Source organism: Cervus canadensis, chromosome 6, assembly GCF_019320065.1.
Source record: "Cervus canadensis isolate Bull #8, Minnesota chromosome 6, ASM1932006v1, whole genome shotgun sequence".
NCBI classification, from domain to species: domain Eukaryota; kingdom Metazoa; phylum Chordata; class Mammalia; order Artiodactyla; family Cervidae; genus Cervus; species Cervus canadensis.
This window is the reverse complement of record NC_057391.1, coordinates 79,926,010-79,947,210: the sequence shown is the minus strand read 5'-3', so window position 1 is coordinate 79,947,210 and position 21,201 is coordinate 79,926,010. Positions and strand designations below refer to the sequence as shown.

The window sequence follows — 21,201 nt, the reverse complement described above, 5'->3', positions numbered from 1 at the left end:
CAGCAGTACACCAGGCTTCCCTGTCCATCACCAACTCCCGGAGCTTACTCACGCTCATGTCCATCCAACCATCTCATCCTCTGTTGTCCCCTTCTACTGTCTTCAATCTTTCCCAGCATCAGGTATTATGTTCAATATTAAGTATTTCATTTCAGTAAAACAACATCTCTACTACATAATATGAATTTTAATTTAATTTGGATTTTCTTAGGTTTTAGTGTGGTTAACATCTATATACTTACTCATAAGGGCTTCCCTGGTGGCTCAGAGGTAAAGAAGCCACCTGCAAACGCAGGAGATGCAGTTTCAATCCCTGGGAGGATTCAATCGGGAGGATCCCCTGAAGAAAGAAATGGCAACCCACTCCAGTATTCTTGCCTGAGAAATCCCATGGACATAGGAGCCTGGTGGGCTACAGTCCAGTCAGTCAGTCAGTTCAGTCGCTCAGTTGTGTCCGACTCTTTGCGACCCCATGAACCGCAGCACGCCAGGCCTCCCTGTCCATCACCAACTCCCGGAGTCCACCCAACCTACGTCCATCGAGTTGATAATGCCATCCAACCATCTCACCCTCTGTCATCCCCTTCTCCTCCTGCCCTCAATCTTACCCAGCATCAGGGATTGCAAAAGTTGGATATGGCTTAGAGACTAAACAACAACTTACAGATAAAAATATAAATCTGTTGTAACAATGGACATAACACTGATAACCTATATTGTACTAAATACCTGGTTCCTACCTACTTAATACATGGCCATCAAGACACATGAGATTGCTTAAGAAAACAATTTTGCTTCAGCATATATGTTTTTAAAAATTCCACTGACCTTACCATTGCTATTACTGAATTATTTGTAAATTTGTTTTGATTTTATAGTTGAGGGCCATCAGGTTCACTATAGAAAGGATAAGGATTACTCAGCTTTTTGTTTGAATACATTTAGAGTAATTACAATGAAAATAATTTACAAGTGCGAGGTGGGGGGAGTCCAATGTTTTTCCTTCAAATGCAACTTACTTGACACTAGAGTGAAAGGCAACTCACTCCAATATTCTTGCCTGGGGAATCCCATGGACAGAGGAGCCTTGTAGGCTGCAGTCCATAGGGTCACAAACAGTCAGACACAACAGAAGTGACTTAGCATGCATGCAGAGTGAAAGGCATAACTCTACTCAAAGGGAAGCTATTCTCAAGATAATTATGGGTCTCAGAGGAAATTTCTTCTCAGGATTTCTTATGCTATTAATTAAGATAAGAGATTAGAGATGCAATACCAAGAAGTATCCTGTGATTAAAGGATCACTCAACATCCTTTAATGTGGACAATCATTTGTTCATTTTTATTTTCTACCTTTACCTGGTGGACTGGTAAAATCTGTATTCTTATTTCCTTTTAAACAGAAAAATTACTAATTTAGTACCATAAATAATAAAAGAGATAATGATACTTAATTATCAGCAACAAAGGCCAGGCACATCAAATCATATTTTCTAAAAATCATAAATAAAGAATCTTGGCTCTGGATAAAGAGTTTATAACAAAACAAACTGATCTCAGAAACCCAAGGATTGGTCTAATAGTACTTTTCAGACACTTTTGCCCTCTATCCTGGGTAACAACTAAATTTTACTGCCTCTATGGTTCCCTATGGCCATCAAAGCATACTGCTTAAAGAAAATAATCTTGGTCTGGCACATATTGTATTTTTAGAAACCCACTGATTCTGCCACTGCCTTTATTGAATATATTATCCTATAGGCAGCCTAAGAATTAAAAAGAATGCAGGCAACACAAACCTTTGCACAAACCAAAGCAAAAACATAAGAAGCTCTGAAAGGTTCTGGGAATAAGTAATGAGAGAACTCCTAACAACAGCAAAATAGATTAAGGACAACAGCAATCTCTATGATCAGGACCATACGGAGAACACCTTTCCCTCTGCTTTTAGCCAAATAAACAAATCCTAGGAACTGAAGTTTGATAAACCATATTATTTTTTCTACAGTACACTCAACATCATCCAACAAATTATGCATTAATACTAAGAAGCTAAGTTTCATTTAAAAAGTTGAGGTGTTTTTAAAAAAAAATCTAAGGTGTCTAAAGCAGGAACATAAATTCTGCCTCTGTTTCGCTGGTTGAGACCTGGGCAAGCTACTCATCTTCTTGGCCCTAGGAAACTCATCTGAAATACCGAAATGAAATAGATATACCCTAAGCTTACTTATGTATCAGTTAACAGAAATAATGATAAAATTCTTCAGAAGCAAAGTTTTGCATAAGTGCTTAAGAAACAAGCAAATCTATCAAATCCTTAGTATACTATAAAAGGTTAAGAAATCTGCTTTTTTGTTACTGAGTACAAATTTTCTATAAAGCAGTCGTTTTCAAACTTTTCTGACTGCAACCCACAATAAGATACATTTTCCATCATAACCTAGAGAGTGAAATACACATATCATGCCTGCGTGCGTGCTCAGACACTCAGTCACGTCCAACTCTTCGCGACCCCATGAACTGTAGCCCACCAGACTCCTCTGTCCATGGAATTTTCCAGGCAAGAATACTGGGATGGGGTGCCATTTCCTCCTCCAGGGGATCTTCCAGACCCTGGAATTGAACCCACATCTCCTGCATTGCAGGCAGATCCTTTACCGCTGCGCCACCTAGGAAGCCCTAAAATACACACAAAGGTACACAAAAATAGCATATTTTCATAAAACAGTAAAATACTAAAGTACACTAATCTCATGCGCTTTGTTTTTTTTAATGATAAGATTCACTAAAATGATCTCACAAAGCTATTAACAGGTTATGTTCCAGAGACTGAAAAACACTTTATTTTCAAGTGTCTAAAATACATATGTCTAACACAGAGTCAGTCATAAATATAAAGTCATAGATACAAACCCGCTATAAATATATATTATCCAACAACCGGCAATTATCACTGATGGAAGTCTTGGTGAAACTGAGATTACTTGACGCCCATCCTCAAACTTTCCTAAATGTCTGCAAAGGAAAATACTACACACTAGGCCTCAATCAGCAAAGAAAGACAAAGTGTCTTTATAATTAACCAGTTTTTGGTCTGGTTACACTGAGGTGAGTTCACACCTCAGTGAAGAACTCTCACATGCTAGACAGGAATTAGTGGTAACACCATTTCCCAGAGTAGATATGGCATAAAACCAATGCAGGCTACATGGAGAAATATTGGGAGGGAAAACCAGACCAAAGTAAACTAAGAAAGCAATAAGGGAACAGAGCTCATACAGGTCTCCTGGCTCAGTCCTGACTGCCACACAGAGGGCATGTATTCCAAACGGAAAGATGACCAGGGGCTTTTAATACTCTGCATCATGAAAGAAACAGAACATCATTGTGGCAGCCTCCAAAAAGCAATGTGACTCCACTCTAGAATACAAAGCCCAGAATACTAGTGTTGTTCTTATCCTCCTGAGGGAGGCAGAAAATGCCTTGACCTTAACTCGGTTTGGTAAAGAAGGGGAAGAGGGAGAGATGATGAGAAAAAAAGAGAAGGAACTGCAAAACACTGTGCTCCCTCAACTGGTCACTCCTCACAAAGGTTAAAACAAAGCACAAAAGTTCAACCGAGAGGACTAACCTCTCTCCCCACGTGCCAATCTGCTTCTCAGCTCCCTCCACTTCCACCTGTGGCTGACCACAGACACAGAAGGAAACAATACTCAGTAATACTTAAAAAACAAAAACAAAATTCCACTAATGCTAAAAAAAAAAAAAAAAAAATTCTACTAATGCTAATGAATTACAAAGACCAAAAATTAAAATTCATAAAAGAGCAGTTTAAGTTTTGGTATAAAATGGTAGAGAAAGAAACAGAAAAATCAAGTAACTTTTTAATATCATATCTAGTATAAGATATAGCATGAGAGTTAATTAAATTTTAATGATAAAGTGGTAATGAGGACTGATCAAAGACATCAGGAACACAAAACGGTGAAGCCAGAATGAATTTCAGAAACTGTAACATTCATCCTGGGCCTTCCTTCTTCTCTTCCCAGGATCTTCTGGGGTGCCCCATTCCTACGGCCCTGATTTTTATTCCAGTCACCTCCCCATTTCTCTGCAATCCTTCAGAGACAAATTTAAACCCAATGATCTTCCTAGTGCCAAATATAATGTATACTTTGCTGCCTTCATCTTACTTAATCTTTGCAAGGGACAACTATCATTTTTGATTGTTCCACACTCATTCCCCCTGTTTAGGTGACAGGATCCACATTTTGTTTGGGGATCTACCCTTCCCTCACTGGATACATTCTTGATGGGACTGTAGAGTAAGGTGTTCTTTCCTGTCCTAACCAACTGCTGGGCAGTCAACTGATTTATTCATCAGATACTTTAACTTTAGAACATGAATTCTAAAAGAAGTAAGTAACTAAAAGGTGAAAACTGCTATAGCAACCTGTTCATTCCAGTACTGCAATTATCAGTCTCCCCCTGGGGCTGCTCAGATTTCTGTCCTTTTCAAAGCCAGAGCCTTCAGCATTTCCTTTGATCCTGTGAGCTGCCCACATCCTTGTGATAAATTCCTCTTCTCCTCAAGTAAATTGGTCATTTGCAACCACAGTAATAACTGATATTTTCCCTTAGAAGCATTGCCCCCTTCCACAAACACGTTACTTACTCTCTTTTGCTTCTAAGATTCTCATTTTAATCCTACCTCACTGGCCACTCCTCCAGTCTTCTCTGATAGCTCCTATATTCCTCCTCCACACACCTCCTAAATAATAATGTTCCTCAGGGGTTTGCAGGCCCTCTTCTCTTACTATATTATATTCTCTTCCTAGTGTGAACACGTGGCTTTAAATGACATGGTCTCCAAAACTGTAACCTATAGCCTAGATATCTCCCCTGAGCTACAAACTTGTACATATAATTGCTTATTTGACATCTCTACCTGATGTTTTGATATCTCAAATTTAACATATTCAAAATGAATTCTCTCCCAACTCTGTTTCGCATCATCCCCTGCCAGCCCCTCTGACCACAACCCTCCACTCAAGGGAAGGCCATCATTCACCCCATTTAGAAGTTACTTTTATAACTTCTTTCCTTTGCTCCCAGTATGCAGTCCAGCTACAAGTCTGGACTTGAGTCTATCTCTAACCCACCTCCCTTACTGCCTCTACTCTACTCCAGGCCACCATCAACTCTTGCGTTAAAGTACCGTTATTGCCTCCTAACTGGTCTCCCTGCTTCTATTCTTTGCCTCCCTTCATTCTGTTCTCTTCGCATCACCCAACATCATCTTAAACTATGAATTTTCACATTTTCTTCATGTGGCTTCCCAATATATCTAGAAAAAATCCAAAATCCTTATCCAGGCCTATAAGGACCTATGTGATCCATTCCTGCCTCTCCAAAAACATTCCAGAGTTGTTCTCTATTACTTGCTCACCAAGCTCCAGCCAAATGGCTCTCCCTTACTTACTTGAACACATTTAGCTCTTTCCTATGCTAGCGATTTGTATGTGTCATTTCCTCTACCTAGGAATGCTTTCTCTTCCATTGGTTAGCTATTTTTTTATTCTTCAGGGCACTGTTCAACGATCAACTCACATAAAAAGGTTATGTATGCCTGATCACTTTATCCCAGGAAGGTTCCCCATAACCCCAGCTTTACTTTCTATCCATCCCTACTGTCTCCATTACAGCACCCATCACAATTTCTAATTCTTTCGTTTTAATATAGTATTTACTTTTTGTCTGGCTGTCATAAAAAAGGGCAAGCTTGTTTACCAATTGTAAGTTCCATAAACAAGGACAAGAACTAGTCTGTCCTGTTCACTACTTTATCTCCTAGCACCCAGAACCATCACCTGGTGCCTGGCAGAGTGCTGTATGTAATTCATAAAGAATTTAGGTCTCCAAGAGTCATTTCTGATACTGTGAAGCTCTGAGATTGTCTTTACTATGAGCTTTAAGGGCTTTTATACAAGCTTCTCTATAAGCAGCTGCTGCTGCTAAGTCACTTCAGTCGTGTCCGACTCTGTGCGACCCCATAAACGGCAGCCCACCAGGCTCCCCCGCCCCTGGGATTCTCCAGGCAAGAACACTGGAGTGGGTTGTGTAAGCAGCTAGTGGCACTAAATAAATATTCACATGTTGAATGAATGACACTACAAATGATACCCAAATTTTTGTCTCTATTACTGACCTCTCTCTGAACTCCAAACTATTTCTAACTGCTTGCTAGGTATCCCCAAGTGGATGTTTATGTCAATTTTAACCATGTCCAAAATTCAGATTGTCATCTTCCCCACCAAACCTGTTCTTCTTCCCGTATTATCCATTTCAGTTATTGCCCAATTTTCCTCCCACTCAGCTACAAACTCTAGTTCTTGAACAATCTCTCTCATCCTCCATATCTAAATAATCCCAGTGGTTCTGATTCCTCCAAATTTATTCCTACCATAATGCACTGTTTAGGTTTTCATTATCTTTCAACTCCAACATGAAAACAAGCTTCTAACTGACCACCTTGCCCTTAAAATTCCCCTTTCCAACTCATCTTTTATCTTTCCAAAACACAGAGAAGTTTATGTCACTTCCCTTGCCCAAAGTTCAGTGCCTCAGAATTAAGTCAAATCCCTAAGCATGGCATTTTAAATATTCAACAGTATGTCCTCAAATACTCTTTCAGTTAAAGCATCCACTATACTCCTCAATGAACCCTTTTCTCCAGTACACACTGGATTGGCTACTAAATGAACATTCCAACCTATTTCAGTGTTCAAGATCTTTCCCTTGGGATAGTTCTTCAGTAATAAGACCCTCCAGTAATAAACGCTGCAATCCAGCTGTGATCTTTGAAATCCTTTCCTGTCTTTAAAATCTAACTCATATGCTATCCTCCATGAAGACTTATCTTTTCCCTCCAGTCAAAACAAATCTATCCTTCCCTGGTGTTCTCACAACACAGTTTAACCTCTCTTTAACAATTATCTCACCCTGCTTTGGGAGTTAAGTTGTCTTCCAGCATGTTTTTCTCACTGGTTAAGGTTCAATGAATTTATTCATCCTCCCATTAACTCAGCATGGTGCTTGCACAAACTAAGCATTTAGGAAATATTTGCTGAATGAATAGGTAACCTTCTTCATTTACAGGGAGTACGGGTCGGGGTGTCAAAGCTAGAGATTAAGTAATTTGCCGAAAACGAGACCTGTACTTGGAAGCAAAATTTAAAAAACTAGAACCTAAATCTTTTGAGCTTAGTTGACCTCACTTTGTCTCATACGAAGACAGTGGAATTTTTCACTCCCTAACAATAACAAAATGTCCCTGGTTTTATTTTAAAATATTTCTTTCATTCCCTTTACAAACATGCTGCGTTGACCCTTGGGTCAAAATGAGGAAGAAATACAAATTCTTAACTTCCAAGTTAATAATATTTAACTTTCAAATGAATCCTAAGTGCATTTCAGAGCCCCATGAACAAGAGGGATAAAGTTTAATCAGCTAACTGAATTCTTTTCTCCGAATAGACTTCAGAGGATAAATACAACCTGCGAAAGGAATACAGGCGGTAAACACTCAGTCCCACACCCTCGCCTTCAAATGACATGCGAAGGAGAAACCGGCGGCCCAGCCCCTCCGAGTCGGCAGTCTTCCTTCTTCTAGTCCCAGAAAGTAAGTGGACATCCGAAGAAGAGGGTAGATCTGGGGCTGAACTATCCAGGGCAGAGTCGCCTTGGCATCATCGTTCCCCGACTACAACGGCCTAGTGAAGGGCCCCAAGGTTGGCGGGCGGGCCTCGCTGCGGGTGCCGTCTGGGAACCCCCGCCCCGGGCACTCGCTGACTCTAGCTTTCTCAGGTCGGTATTGTCCCCACGCCCCTGGCCCCCAAACCAAGTAAAGGAGCCAAAACACCGGCCCCCGAAGCCATCGAGGAGAAAAGCCGAAGCCGTAGGGCTTCAGACCCGCCGCTCCAGATCCGGGCGGGGTGCCCTGGGGGCGGTTTCCCGGTCCTCTCTGGGGACAAGCTCGGCCCGCGACCCCGAGAAGCCGGCGCTGACTTCCTCCCTCTCGGAGACCACCCAGCCGAGCGGGGATGGTAGGGACCACCCCAGAACTCACCTTCCACTCCCTGGCAGCAGTCCGTCCGTCAGTCGGTCCCGAATTCTGTCCACACAGAGCGTCTTCCGGCTCCTGCCGGAAGCAGTTCGAGCGCGGGACAGGAAGTTTGGCCGTCCCCCACGCACACACCCACTCGCTTGCCTCCCAGCCCCGCGACAGTAGCGTCGAAGAGGGTTCCCGCGCGGGCCAAGCTGGTAGCGCAGGGCTTGGCTCTGTGAGGGTAGGACCTGCGCTCTCCCGCCTCCCACTCATTCCCTCTCGGTCTTTGTAGCTCCGTGGTCTGCGAAGCCCGAAAAAACGGGGTCAGGCAATTCTAGCCGTGACGTCACTGCTTCCTTGCTGCCACGGACGGGGGAGTTTTTCCTGTCAGCTGAGATCAGTACAGGTTGCAGTGGAGGCAAGCGAGAAAGAAAAGATCACTACTTAAACATTTATCAGAGTTCTCTCAGTGAAGAGGACTTCGGAGCTTAAGTGCCAGAGAAGGGAACTTGCAGAATAGTTCTGCATTGCATACCGGGCGGGGTAAAAAATTGAGGCACAGGTGTATAACTTTTTTTTGGAATGTGGATTCCCTAGAGTCTTCGTTCCGTCAGTATATTCGGATGTGAAGAGCTCTCGGATGTCCACAGGGGGCTAGAACCCTTGAGTTGCAGGCTGGATGCCACAACTTAGAGCTTTGTGTGTCTGACTTGACTTTTTGAGATTAGTAATTTTTGAATACTTGCTAGGTCCCAAAGGATGAAGGAGAGGCTCAGCTAAGATAGTGGTGTGCCAGTGTGCTCAGCCACGTCCAGCTGTTTTGCGATCCCATGGACTGTAGCCCCACCAGGCTTCTCCAGGCAAGAACACTGGATTGGGTTGCCATTTCCTTCGCCAGGGGATCTTCCCCACCCAGGATTCAAACCTGCATCTCCTGCATTGACAACCAGTTTCTTTCCCACTGAGCCACCTGGGAATAAAAGGCATTTTCTAAGAGGGCGTTTTCAAGAATAGAGAATGTTGAAGAAACCAGTAGTTTTCTACACAAAGGATGGTGATTTGAAAAGAAGCAACACCTTTCAAGGGAAGGTAATTCCTCCTTAGATAAGCCGAGTTTATCCGTCCCAGGTGCCTATGGGATTCTTGTTGTTCAGTCGCTCAGTTCTGTCAGACTCTTTGTGACCCCATGGGCTGCAGCACACCACAGTTGTGTCTGACTCTGCAATCCCATGGACTATAGCCTGCCAGGCTCCTCTGTCCATGGAATTCTCCAGGCAGAATACTGGAGAGCGTTACCATTTCCTTCAGGGGAACTTCCTGACCCAAGGATCGAACCCAGGGTCTCTTGCATTGCAGGCAGATTCCTTACTGTCTGAACCACCAGGGAAGGGCCTACCTAGCTCAAGAGACTGGAAATAAGATACAGATTTGGGAGTTATCAACACTTAGACAAGAGATGAAGCTTTCTCTAGAGATGAAATGGAAAAGTATATACAACAGAAAGAACTGAAGGCCACTGAGGTCAACTGGAGTGACTGATTTACAATACATTTCCAATCTACACAAAAGTATACTAAAGTTTGTAAACTGCTGACCATAAACCAACACAACACTCAAAAAAAATCCTCAATTTTACTGTATTAAAGGGTTGATTACAATGTATAAAACAAATGCTCTTATATAGATACATTAATAGGTCCTGAACATTCATGTTTACAACCATTTGTTACTTTTGCTCAGTCAGTTGTCATTTTTTGAAGCTGTACTGTTTAAATCTTTTTCATCACTTAAAACTTGAAGTGATGTCTATACCTATTTCTCTTGAAATCTTTGTAACTATTTGACAGTATGTGCCTACTAACCTAAAATAAACATAGGCTTTTATCAATATAGATTTGGGTTTTTAGGCTATACTGTGGACTACTTGACAAAACACAAATAGATCATCTTCTGTAGTAAGTCCCTCCATCAACCTAACCAGCCTCAGTTATTTAACTTATACTACTTCCGACACAAAGCCTCTGTTCTACTCCAAAAACTGTTCCACAAGCTCTGAATTTCCCCAAACTCCTGCACACACACACACCCTGCCATTAAGTCCCTTTTCCATCAACACAATATGGAAATACCATCCCATTTATTCTTGCACCAAGCTACAATTCAAGAATTATGTAAACTATTTCCAATTGAATACATATTTGTAAGTGTCTTCTCAAGCATTCTATTTTAAACAAACATTATAAAGTTATAAAAATATTAATTTAAAAAATATTTTGTATGATCTATTAGTTACGTTAAATCTCCAACAGTTTCTGAATATCTGATATAAATTTCATGTAATATTATTTTTAGCAAAAGAAGGAAAAATAGGTCATGTTGACATCAATCTATTATTGTAATAATCATATAGGATGTAGAGTACATATATGATATTGAAGATATAGGAGTGAATTATGTTGTGCAACTAAGAAAATATCACCTATTATCACATCTAAAGCAAAAACTATCTGTACTCTTAAGGGTTTTTTTTAATATATCTTGAAATCTTTCAGCAGAACAGAAAGAAATCCATGTATTTCCTTGATGAAGATGTTTATGGAGATTACAAAGAGGTGTCTCCTGAAATGCAAACTATCTGCTTTCCAGTGTTACCTCCTGTCATCATGGACTGGAATGCAGCTGGAAAGAAAAAAAAAACGAAGTTATCTGACAACATAATGTCACCATCATACATGTTTGTCAATAGAACCAGGCACATATGATTAATGTGAATAATTTCTTTGATGATTTTAAGTACCAAAGGAAACTTTCATGAAAAGAAACCACTAGTAAAACACTAGCAAAGTTACAGGACAAACCAACCCAATTAACATCTTAAAAATGTGTTTTTTACCCAAACTATAAATGTTTAATTGGCGTCTACATCCATGTTCAATGTTACAGAGTCTGAAAACTACAGCAAAATAAGTATGAGGATAAATGTTAGAAAAAACAATTTTAATAGCTTAAAAAAAGAAATCTAATCGTAAAGTTTTACTAAGTAAGTGAAATGAATATCATGTGAGTGAATTTTATATTTCAGTTTGGTAAACACATTAACCAAATACATTAGATTTTTTTCTCAAAAAGGAAAAATTAGCAGTTTAATTCTCTTCATTTGAAATAAAAGAGATTGTTGAAATCTGTATGTTAGCCAAAAAAAGAAACCCAAATACTGAAAATCTGCTTAATGTAATCTTATGATTGATGACTTAGAATCATTCAATCTGAGAAAGTTACCTAGAGGCTAGATAACTTTCACAATTCTTACAATTTTTAATAATTATTTACAAAAACAAAGAAATATTTTACAATTTGAAATGAGAAAACAATAGCTCTTAAATACCACTAAGTTGAACTTTCATAGAGTTAAAGATATTTAAGGTTTCACAGGAAAGAAATGTGATTCAAAGGGAAAAAAAAACAACTAAAAAGTAGAATTAAAAGAAAAAAGACAGTATTTGTGCTGAACTGATGTGTATAGTAAATATAACTACATTCATCTTACCTCCCATGTTTTCCAATCCATTTATCATAGTCTCTTTGATCTGTAAATTGAAATAAGTATATTTTATATTGTTTAGACTTTAGTGTTTCTACTTAATGGTTTGCATTTTTGCAAAAGGCAGCAATATTATTTAGCACTTTCTGTCTAAAAACATTTTTCATTTTATATAGCTAGATCAGAAAAGTTACCTATCAATTGATTTTTTTAAATATTAATACAATCCTATTTCCCCACTGTCTAATCTTCAGTTTGTAACGTCATATGCTGTACACCCTCTTTTCAAAAAACATACACATACACCTTTGCCTATCATTTGCATGTTTCAAGAACATCCTAGGTCAGGGGTCTCTGGACCTCAAATTGATAACCGCTGATTTTCGATCAAAACCAAGAGATCTATCAGAAGGTCCAGGAAGGGCAGGTTGTAGGGTGGTAGAGAGGTACTAAGAAATGCTTAAAAGATTTTTGAGAAAGAACAACTTCTAACACATAGTAATATTCCATAAATATTTGCTAATGAATATTACAATTTAGAAAAGACAAAAACCTATTCATCTTGTCATATAATCTAATAAAAGTAAAGTTTAACAAAATTTTAGGTAAAGGGAATGATGAGAAGGTTTCTCAGTCAGGAGGATTATACTCCTCTGGGAGGTAAAGTTAATTTATGATATTCAGTATACTTTTCTTTTACAGAAATATTTATTTTGAAACTAATATTAAATTCAAATAATACAAAAGTATATCAAGTAGCAAGAAGAATGATATTGATAAAGAATAGAAGCAAGTTCTACCTTTAGCTTCCCTTCTTTAAACCATTGACTCAGCTGGAGAATACCAGACTCAAATTTATCCTTATAATTTAACACCAGAAATCTTTCTCTGTAGTGGGGAAGAAAAGGAAAATGATCAGAGACTAGGGAGGGAGAAAGCTCATATCAAATCATTCCAGAATTCAAAAACTTGTTAATCACATAGAGTCTGGTCAAATACAGCTTTAGGTGCAATTACAAGCATATATGTATAGTGGACTTCTATTGTTTTGTCTGCTCAGAATGTACAGTCCCATGTAGCAGTAACACTGTGGTTTTACTTTGTGGGTGGCATCTTTTCCCCACCTTCACGTGATGAAAGCCAGGCCAGTCTGAGCCGATACATATCAGCTTTGGGACTTGATAAAACTGCAAGAAGAGAGCTGTTTTCTTTTTGCTTGGATTGCTAACCTGGTGAAATGTAAGAGCCAAGGTAACAGTCATCCTGTTGCTACTGCAAGAGGAGAGTCGGCAGGGAGCCACGCCAACCCAGAAAAAAGCACAGCCCGGGGTGAAGAAAAACTGAGTAGGACACCACTATGCAAACCTTTTACCCAGCCAAATCTAAGCCAGTACTAATATTGAACTTCTCAATACATGAACCAATAAATGTCCTTTGCACTTAAGCCAATATGAGTTGAATTTCTAACATTCACAAAAAAAGATCAACTGAACAGGCGCATTTTTCAAAAAGTTTTCTGCCAGGGAGCTAGTTAACCAAAACCTAAATATTGAACCACCTTAAAATGTACATTTTCAAATTTTATTTAATAGGAAACAATTATATATGAAGAACAATATATTTCATATACATCTGTGATCTTTAAACCTGTTGAATCTGGTAATATGGGGAAAGTGGAGAACATACCTTGTGATGTTTCTTTCCTTCTGGATTGCTTCTATAGCGGGGGGTAGTGGAGGAGGGTAAGGCACATCTTTGTTGTACTGAGAAATTTGACCACATAGGATGATGTGGCTGTTCTGATTCATCTGTTCAGAGAAAACTGATTATTATACCTTAAGATATAGACCTTCCCTGTATTTAATGATCTTATGGCTGCCTCAATGAAAGCCTCCTTAATTCTAGTATTTAATCTTTCTTTTCTTTTTAATGGCTGCACCACACAGTCTGTGGAATCTTAGTTCCCGTATCAGGGATTGAACCTGTGCCCTCGGCAGTGAAAGTGCACAGTCCTAACAACACTGTGGGTTAGGACTAAATACTATAAGGAATTCCCTATAGTATTTAATCCCTTAATGCCAAGAAATTGATTTTGTTCTAAAGACTCACCCAGTATATGTATCAAAGAGTTTTAATCAGCTAGCAAATAAATCTACCCCAAAGGTTTTTCCAGTAGTCACGTATGGATGTGAAAGTTGGACTATAAAGAAAGCTGAGTGCCAAAGAATTGATACTTTTGAACTGTTGTGTTGGAGAAGACTCTTGAGAGTCCCTTGGACTGCAAGGAGATCCAACCAGTCCATCCTAAAGGAAATCAGTCCTGACTCATTTGAAAAGACCCTGATGCTGGGAAAGATTGGGGGCAGGAGGAGAAGGGGACGACAGAGGATGAGATAGTTGGATGGCATCACCAAATCAATGGACATGAGTTTGAGTAAACTCCGGGAGTTGGCGATGGACAGGGAGGCCTGGTGTGCTGCAGTCCATGGGGTCGCAAAGAGTCAGACATGACTGAGCAACTGAACTGAACTGAACTGAAAGGAATACAGAGGTAAAAAATAAGATTTTGGTAATCTGCAAAAGAATTTCATTAGTTGTCATTGTCATCATTGTTGCTACTTCCATTATTATTGGTGGAGTATTTCTTTGGGTTTACATAATTTAACCTCAATTGAAAATAATTTTACATATAGTAAAGGACAATGCAGTTTAAATAATTTAACTTCAATTGAAAATAATTTTACATATAGTAAAGGACAATGCAGTGTCAATAGCTAATGTTGATAAATTATAAAGCTGTCAATTAAAATATGCAAATACCTGTAAACTATAAAAATCCTTTCCCTACCCAAAGTCAGAGGGCAATGGCTGAGAGCTGATGGTTAGAAGTGAGCTAGAGCTTAGACCTTCACTTGTATAATACAACTGTAATTTTTCACAAAAATAAAGGTGAAATGCTCGCTTCGGCAGCACATATACTAAAAATTGGAACGATACAGAGAAGATTAGCATGGCCCCTGCGCAAGGATGACATGCAAATTTGTGAAGCGTTTCGTATTTTTAAATCAAAACCACAATGAGGTACCATTACACGCCAGTCAGGATGGCTGCTATCCAAAAGTCTACAAGCAATAAATGCTGGAGAGGGTGTGGAGAAAAGGGAACCCTCTTACACTGTTCGTGGGAATGAAAACTAGTACAGCCGCTATGGAGAACAGTGTGGAGATTTCTTAAAAAACTGGAAATAGAACTGCCATATGAACCCAGCAATACCACTTCTGGGCATACACACCGAGGAAACCAGATCTGAAAGAGACACGTGCACCCCAGTGTTCATCGCAGCACTGTTTATAATAGCCAGGACATGGAAGCAACCTAAATGCCCATCAGCAGACAAATGGATAAGGAAGCTGTGGTACATATACACAATGGAGTATTACTCAGCCATTAAAAAGAATTCATTTGAATCAGTTCTAATGAGATGGATGAAACTGGAGCCTATTATACAGAGTGAAGTAAGCCAGAGAGATAAAGAATATTACAGCATACTAACACATATATATGGAATTTAGAAAGATGATAATGATAACCCTATATGCAAAACAGAAAAAGAGACACAGATGTACAGAACAGACTTTTGGACTCTGTGGGAGAAGGTGAGGGTGGGATGTTTTGAGAGAACAGCATAGAAACATGTATATTATCAAGTGTGAAACAGATCACCAGCCCAGGTTGGATGCATGAGACAAGTGCTCGGGCCTGGTGCACTGGGAAGACTCAGAGGGACTGGGTAGAGAGGGAGGTGGGAGGGGGGATCGGGATGGGGAATACATGTAAATCCATGGCTGATTCATGTCAATGTATGACAAACCCACTACAATATTGTAAAGTAATTAGCCTCCAACTAATAAAAATAAATTAAAAAAAAAATAAAGGTGAAAATACAACATTGCTGGCAAAGAGCTAAAACTGATGCTCATAGTGCAAATCTGCAAACAAATGGAAACAGCTTCATCAAGCTCTTCTGTATCACTTAATTAGAATACTGACCATCATGTTGTTTTTCACCATAAACCCTACAAGTTTATAAAGTTTTTTCTCTTTCTCACTATCAGGTAAAAAGATATCACATCAAATAAAATGTAGCATTTAAATTTATAACCAACAAGTCAGAAAACAACCTGACTTATCACTGTATCACTGATGTCACCGCCAACATTGTCGAAGTAAACATCCACTCCAGCTGGGCATAATTTATGAAGTTGTTCTGCAACATTCCCCTCTTTATAATTAATTGCAGCATCGAAGCCCAATTCTGAGGTCAAAAAGAGGCACTTCTCAGGTGTTCCACAAATTCCCACGACTCTGGAACAGCCCAGCAAATGGCCAATCTAGGGGAGAAATTTTTGAAAATTAAACAACTTTCTCTTGTCACAATTTAAGTATAAAAATGTGAAAATATGAAAGATAGTACAAGTACCTATATGAAAGTGTTTATCACAATTTAGGCTTTTGTAAGTCTTTTCAAGAAAGGTAATTTGAAACCAAAAGAACTGAGAACAGATATAACAGCATTCTTAAAAACATTAAGACTGAATAAAATTAGACTTAATTTGAATGTTAAAATCTCACAATTTAAAGATGAGCTCATAAAAGGAACAGTCAAACCAAAAACATCTCTATCTTGCAATTCAATATTTTTTGGGCCTGTGAGGAACGAAAATCACTATTAAGATAAAATGTTTGTTTCTGTGGTTTCACACTTTGAAGGCTACTATTCATAAAATGGAGAAGGCAATGGCAGCCCACTCCAGTACTCTTGCCCAGAAAATCCCATGGATGGAGGAGCCTGGTAGGCTGCAGTCCATGGGGTCGCTAAGAGTCGGAAACCACTGAGCGATTTCACTTTCATTTTTTACTTTCATGCATTGGAGAAGGAAATGGCAACCCACTCCAGTATTCTTGCCTGGAGAATCCCAGGGACAGGGGAGCCTGGTGGGCTGCCATCTATGGGGTCGCACAGAGTCAGACACGACTGAAGCGACTTAGCAGCAGTATTCATAAAATAATGTACTTTATAAAACTGTATCATTAAAAAAAAAAAAAAACTGTATCATAATGTTTACTATATCTCTGTTGCTGTTGTTTAGTAGTTACGTCATGTCTGACTCTTTTGCGATCCCATGGACTGTAACTCGACAGGCTCCTCTGCTCATGAGATTTCCTAGGCAAGAATATTGGAGTGGGTTGCCACTTCCTTCTCCAAGGGATCTTCCCAACTCATGGATTGAACCCATGTCTCTGCGTCTCCTGCACTGCAGGCAGATTCTTTACCATGGAATCACTTGGGAATATATTAACCTATCTCTAGAACCCAGTAAGTGCTTTCTTATTTGAAGATATTTTTAAAATATAAATTTATTTTTTCAATTCATGGAATTCCAGACAGGTACTCTGTGATTCTTCTCCTTCATATAGACTAGAGCAATGTTCCAGCATTTACCATGTCATTTTTGGTTAAAAGAGAATAAAATATAAAAAATCTACAACATTTTTCACATTATTAGGAAGAGAGTCTAAGCATGCAATAATATCATTTCTACCAAATATATGTAAAATAACATTACAAATTTGTTCAACTATATATTTTAAACTATATACACAAATCCAGAGATTCAGTTATAACCAGTATTTTAGAAAATGAGATAATCCTCCAAAAGCTTACCTGCCCAGCCAAGGATCCACAAGCACCAGCAGCCCCACTAACAACCATTGTCTGATTAGATCCAGCAGTTATATGACCTTTTTCCTGTACCCCAATCAAGGAAGTCAAACCAGGCATCCCTATAGCTCCAAGAAAGTATGAAAGGTGTCCATTCACAAGCTGTGGGTCTACCTAAAATAAAATATATACCTTTAAAAAAATAATATTAGGAATTTCTGTCTTAGGTCAACAAAGTAGAGACAACCTATGACTTCATGAATATGAATTCCCCAAATTCCTATGTTAAAAGACCTATGTTAAAAGACTCTTTCCGTGTGACTGTATTTGGAGATAGGGTCTTTAAGGAGGTAATTAAGGTTAAATGAGGGCATCAGGGAGGGGCCCTAATCTGATAGGACTTAGGGCCTTAGAAGAGGAAGGGCCACCAGAGATCTGTTTCTCGGCAGTTACACAGAAGAAAGGCTGGATGCTGTGTGAGGATACAGGGAGAACAGGGCCATCTGAAAGCCAGGAAGAGAGGCTTCACCAGAGACCAAATTTTCCAGCATCTTGACCTCAGACCTCTAGCCTCCAACTCTGTAATAAAATAAATTTCTGCTGTAATAATAAATTTCAGTCCATTGTATTTTGTAACAACAGTTCAAGCAGTTCAAGCGGACTAATAAACAACCCAACATGAACAATAAACCAATTTTCAGTCTTTCTTGCCAGTGTCTCAAATATACCAAAAGAGAAGAAACACTTAACAGGAAAAACTACACAAAATTGGAAGGTTTAAAAATCTCTGAGCAATTTCAGAGTAAACACTTCTCTATATAAAAGTCAGCTCAAACTCTTTAACAGTTCTCGTTACTGATACTTCAAATGTTTCATGAAAATAAAGGAAGGTATGATACAATTTCTTCTCGGTTAATTACAGAATAATAAAATAAGGTCTCTCAGCTTTTCAACATTTTACACTTATATGTTTACCAGGCCCAATCAATAGTTAATTGTACATCTCTTACATTTTCTCTTTTCTTACCTGTTAACATTACGGGAAAATGAAAAAAAAAATTATATAGAAAGACTCTCTACCATAAAAGTTTTATAATAATTTTAGAGATTAAAAATGTAACAAACCACCAAAAGTAATCAAGATTCACCACCTTGATTTGCAATTAAACTGCCACAAAGAAAAAAAATGGCAGTTTGTAATCAGTTTTAAATGGCTATCAGTCAAGTCTGATGTGTAGATAAAGGTAATGGCAATATTAAAGTCTACAATACACAGAAAGGTCTACAGTACACTATACAGAAATTTGGTGGTTTGGTGGTTTAGTTGCTAAGTCGTGTCCGACTCTTGGGACGCCATGGACTGTAGCTTGCCAGGCTCCTCTGTCCACAGGATTTTCCAGGCAAGAATACTGAAGTGGGTTGCCATTTCCTTCTCCAAACACAGAAATATATCCTGTAGGTAAGTTATTTATTAGTAAAGCCAGTAAAAAAAAATTGTGAGATAAGTTGTGTTTAGTAAATATCATTTTTCTGTCCTTTCTGAATTCTTCTTCCTCATTTCTAATACCTACTCCCCAAACATTTTTAAGCTCTCCCCAACTTCTCAATTTCCCACTATATCACTATGACAGGGAAAGCTAGAAATTGCCTAATGTTCCTTTTTCACTTCCTACTAAGAAATTTCTAGTTAAACGTCGTTTATTAGTACCATTGATAAATGATTGTGTAATGTCTCCCATACCACTTGTATCTTAACAGCCACTTTTAACTAACTATAAGAATTTGTAATCACAAAAAATACTAAAATTGTATAAAGTTTTTTACAAAGCCTTAATCACATTTATTATGACTAAATTTAATTTAAATTAACTCTAATTTAATTAAATTCTCACATTCACTGGTGAGATAGCTATTGTTTTCATTTTGCACATGAGGAAACTGAGGTTAGAGACATACTGTAACTTCCTTGATGACAATTATTAGGCTGGGTTACATGAAGCTGCCAGTTTTTGTAGGTCAAAACAGACAAATACTGGTAATTTCACATGACTCAACCAAACAGTACAAACCGAACTCAAGACTTCTGCCACAGGATGGAATTTCAAGCACAAACCAAATGGATTTCTTGAGTCAAGTGGTAATTGCTTGTTGTTGCTGTTCAGTCACTTAGATGTGTCCAACTCTGCAGCCTCATGGACTGCAGCACTACAGGCTTTCCTGTCCTTCACTATCTCTGGAGTTTGCTCAGACTCATGTCCATTGTGTCAAAGATGCCACGCAACCATCTCATCCTCTGTCGGCCCCTTCTCCTTCTGCCCTCAATCTTTCGCAGCATCAGGGTATTTTCCAATGAGTCAGCTCTTTGCATCAGGTGGACAAAACATTGCAGCTTTCTTAGGAAACTTTTCAAGCATTTAACTATAAAGGGCATTCTGGTTCTTAGTATAAAGCATTTTTTGATGCTTATAGCTCAGGTTTTATTTTATACATGTAAAATTTGAGAATTAAATATGGAAAACAACATCATTCATTGGTAATCTAAGAACTGTCATATATAGTTACAGCCAACAGTGGAAGAGGAATAAAGGATTTTCACATTCTGACAGCTATCTAAAAAGAAAACATATGCTTTTATTTTTTCCCTGACAGCAAACAAAACCGAACACCAAATGCACAAAGAAGGAATAAAAAGAGAGAAAAATCAGATACTTTATATTGTACATCACCTTTTCAAGGATATTTCCATCCAGAATAACCTTGGTTTGCCAGGGCCAATAGAAGGAAGTCACAAAATCGCCTTTTGTAAAATTTGGGTGTTTGCTTTCTTCTATAATCCCAACACCTCCACCATCAACCACCTGAGACAGCTGCCAAGGTGTTATATAGTCACTGCCAGTGTCTTCATTCATTCTACAACGCTAAAAAAAGAAACATAGATTGGGATACTTCTGTCTGATAATACTGAACCAGTTTACTTATTTACCCAGTGATTAAAAGGAAGTATATAATTCAGTAATATTAAGTACAGTGTTAGCCAAACAAAACTTATCTTAATTTCTCTCTTCCTTTCAGTTATTTTTTATCCTTAAAAAAACAAGAAGTGAAATTTTAAAAGAATTTAATGAACCTAGAGCCCATTATATAGAATGAAATAAATAAGAAAGACAAATTTCATATATTAATGCATATATATATGGAATCTAGAAAGATGGTACTGATGATCCTATTTAGGGGGCAGCAAAGGAGACACAGATGTAAAGAACAGACGTACAGTCACAGCGTGGGAGGGAGACGGTGGAATGACTTGAGAGTAGTACTGAAACATACATATCATGATATGTAAAATAGACAGCTAATGGGGATTTTCTGTAAGACGCAGGGAACCCAAAGCCAGTGCTATGTGATAACCTGGAGGGATGGGATGAGGAGGGAGGCAGGAAGGAGGTTTAAGAAGGAGGGGACCTATGGCTGATTCATGTTGATGTATGGCAGAAGTCATCACAATATTGCAAAGTAATTATCTTCCAATTAAAAATAAAATAAAATTTTAAAAATAAAGTAAAAAAGAATTTAAGGAGCTTTTCTGGTGGCTCAGTGGTAAAGAATCTGCCTGCCAATGTAAGAGACAAGGGTTCGATCCTTGGTCCAGGAAGATTCCACATGCCATGCAGCAACTAAGCCTGTGTGCCACAATTATTGAGCCTGTGCTCTAGCACCCAGGAACAGCAACTATTGAGCCCACTTACCACAGCTGCTGAAGCCTTCAGCACCCTAGAGTGCATGCTCCACTACACGAGAAGCCACCGCAATGAGAAGCCTGTGCACTGCAAC

At 38.7% G+C, this 21,201-nt stretch overlaps 2 protein-coding genes and 1 non-coding gene across 7 annotated transcripts in view; 1 reads left to right on the top strand and 2 right to left on the bottom strand.

The window, feature by feature from the left end:
• Positions 1–8,262, bottom strand: part of ZNF410 (zinc finger protein 410) — a 41,493-nt gene extending 33,231 nt beyond the window's left edge. For all 4 annotated transcript variants that reach the window (XR_006270121.1, XM_043472516.1, XM_043472519.1 and 1 more), the window contains exon 1: positions 8,129–8,262. The gene's annotated coding sequence lies outside the window, so the exon portion shown is untranslated. The remainder of the gene's footprint in view (positions 1–8,128) is intronic.
• Positions 8,263–9,720: 1,458 nt separating this feature from the next.
• PTGR2 (prostaglandin reductase 2) overlaps positions 9,721–21,201 on the bottom strand; it is a 25,376-nt gene continuing 13,895 nt past the window's right edge. For both annotated transcript variants that reach the window (XM_043472520.1, XM_043472521.1), the window contains exons 4-10: positions 20,097–20,288; positions 17,374–17,544; positions 15,830–16,039; positions 13,335–13,456; positions 12,449–12,536; positions 11,655–11,694; positions 9,721–10,786 (exon numbers count right to left, since the gene is read on the bottom strand). In XM_043472520.1, the coding sequence (XP_043328455.1) occupies positions 10,710–10,786; positions 11,655–11,694; positions 12,449–12,536; positions 13,335–13,456; positions 15,830–16,039; positions 17,374–17,544; positions 20,097–20,288 (900 nt within the window). In that variant the 3' untranslated portion in view covers positions 9,721–10,709. The remainder of the gene's footprint in view (positions 10,787–11,654; positions 11,695–12,448; positions 12,537–13,334; positions 13,457–15,829; positions 16,040–17,373; positions 17,545–20,096; positions 20,289–21,201) is intronic.
• Positions 14,603–14,710, top strand: LOC122444392. The gene has a single exon (XR_006270235.1). It is a non-coding gene; the product is annotated as a U6 spliceosomal RNA (small nuclear RNA).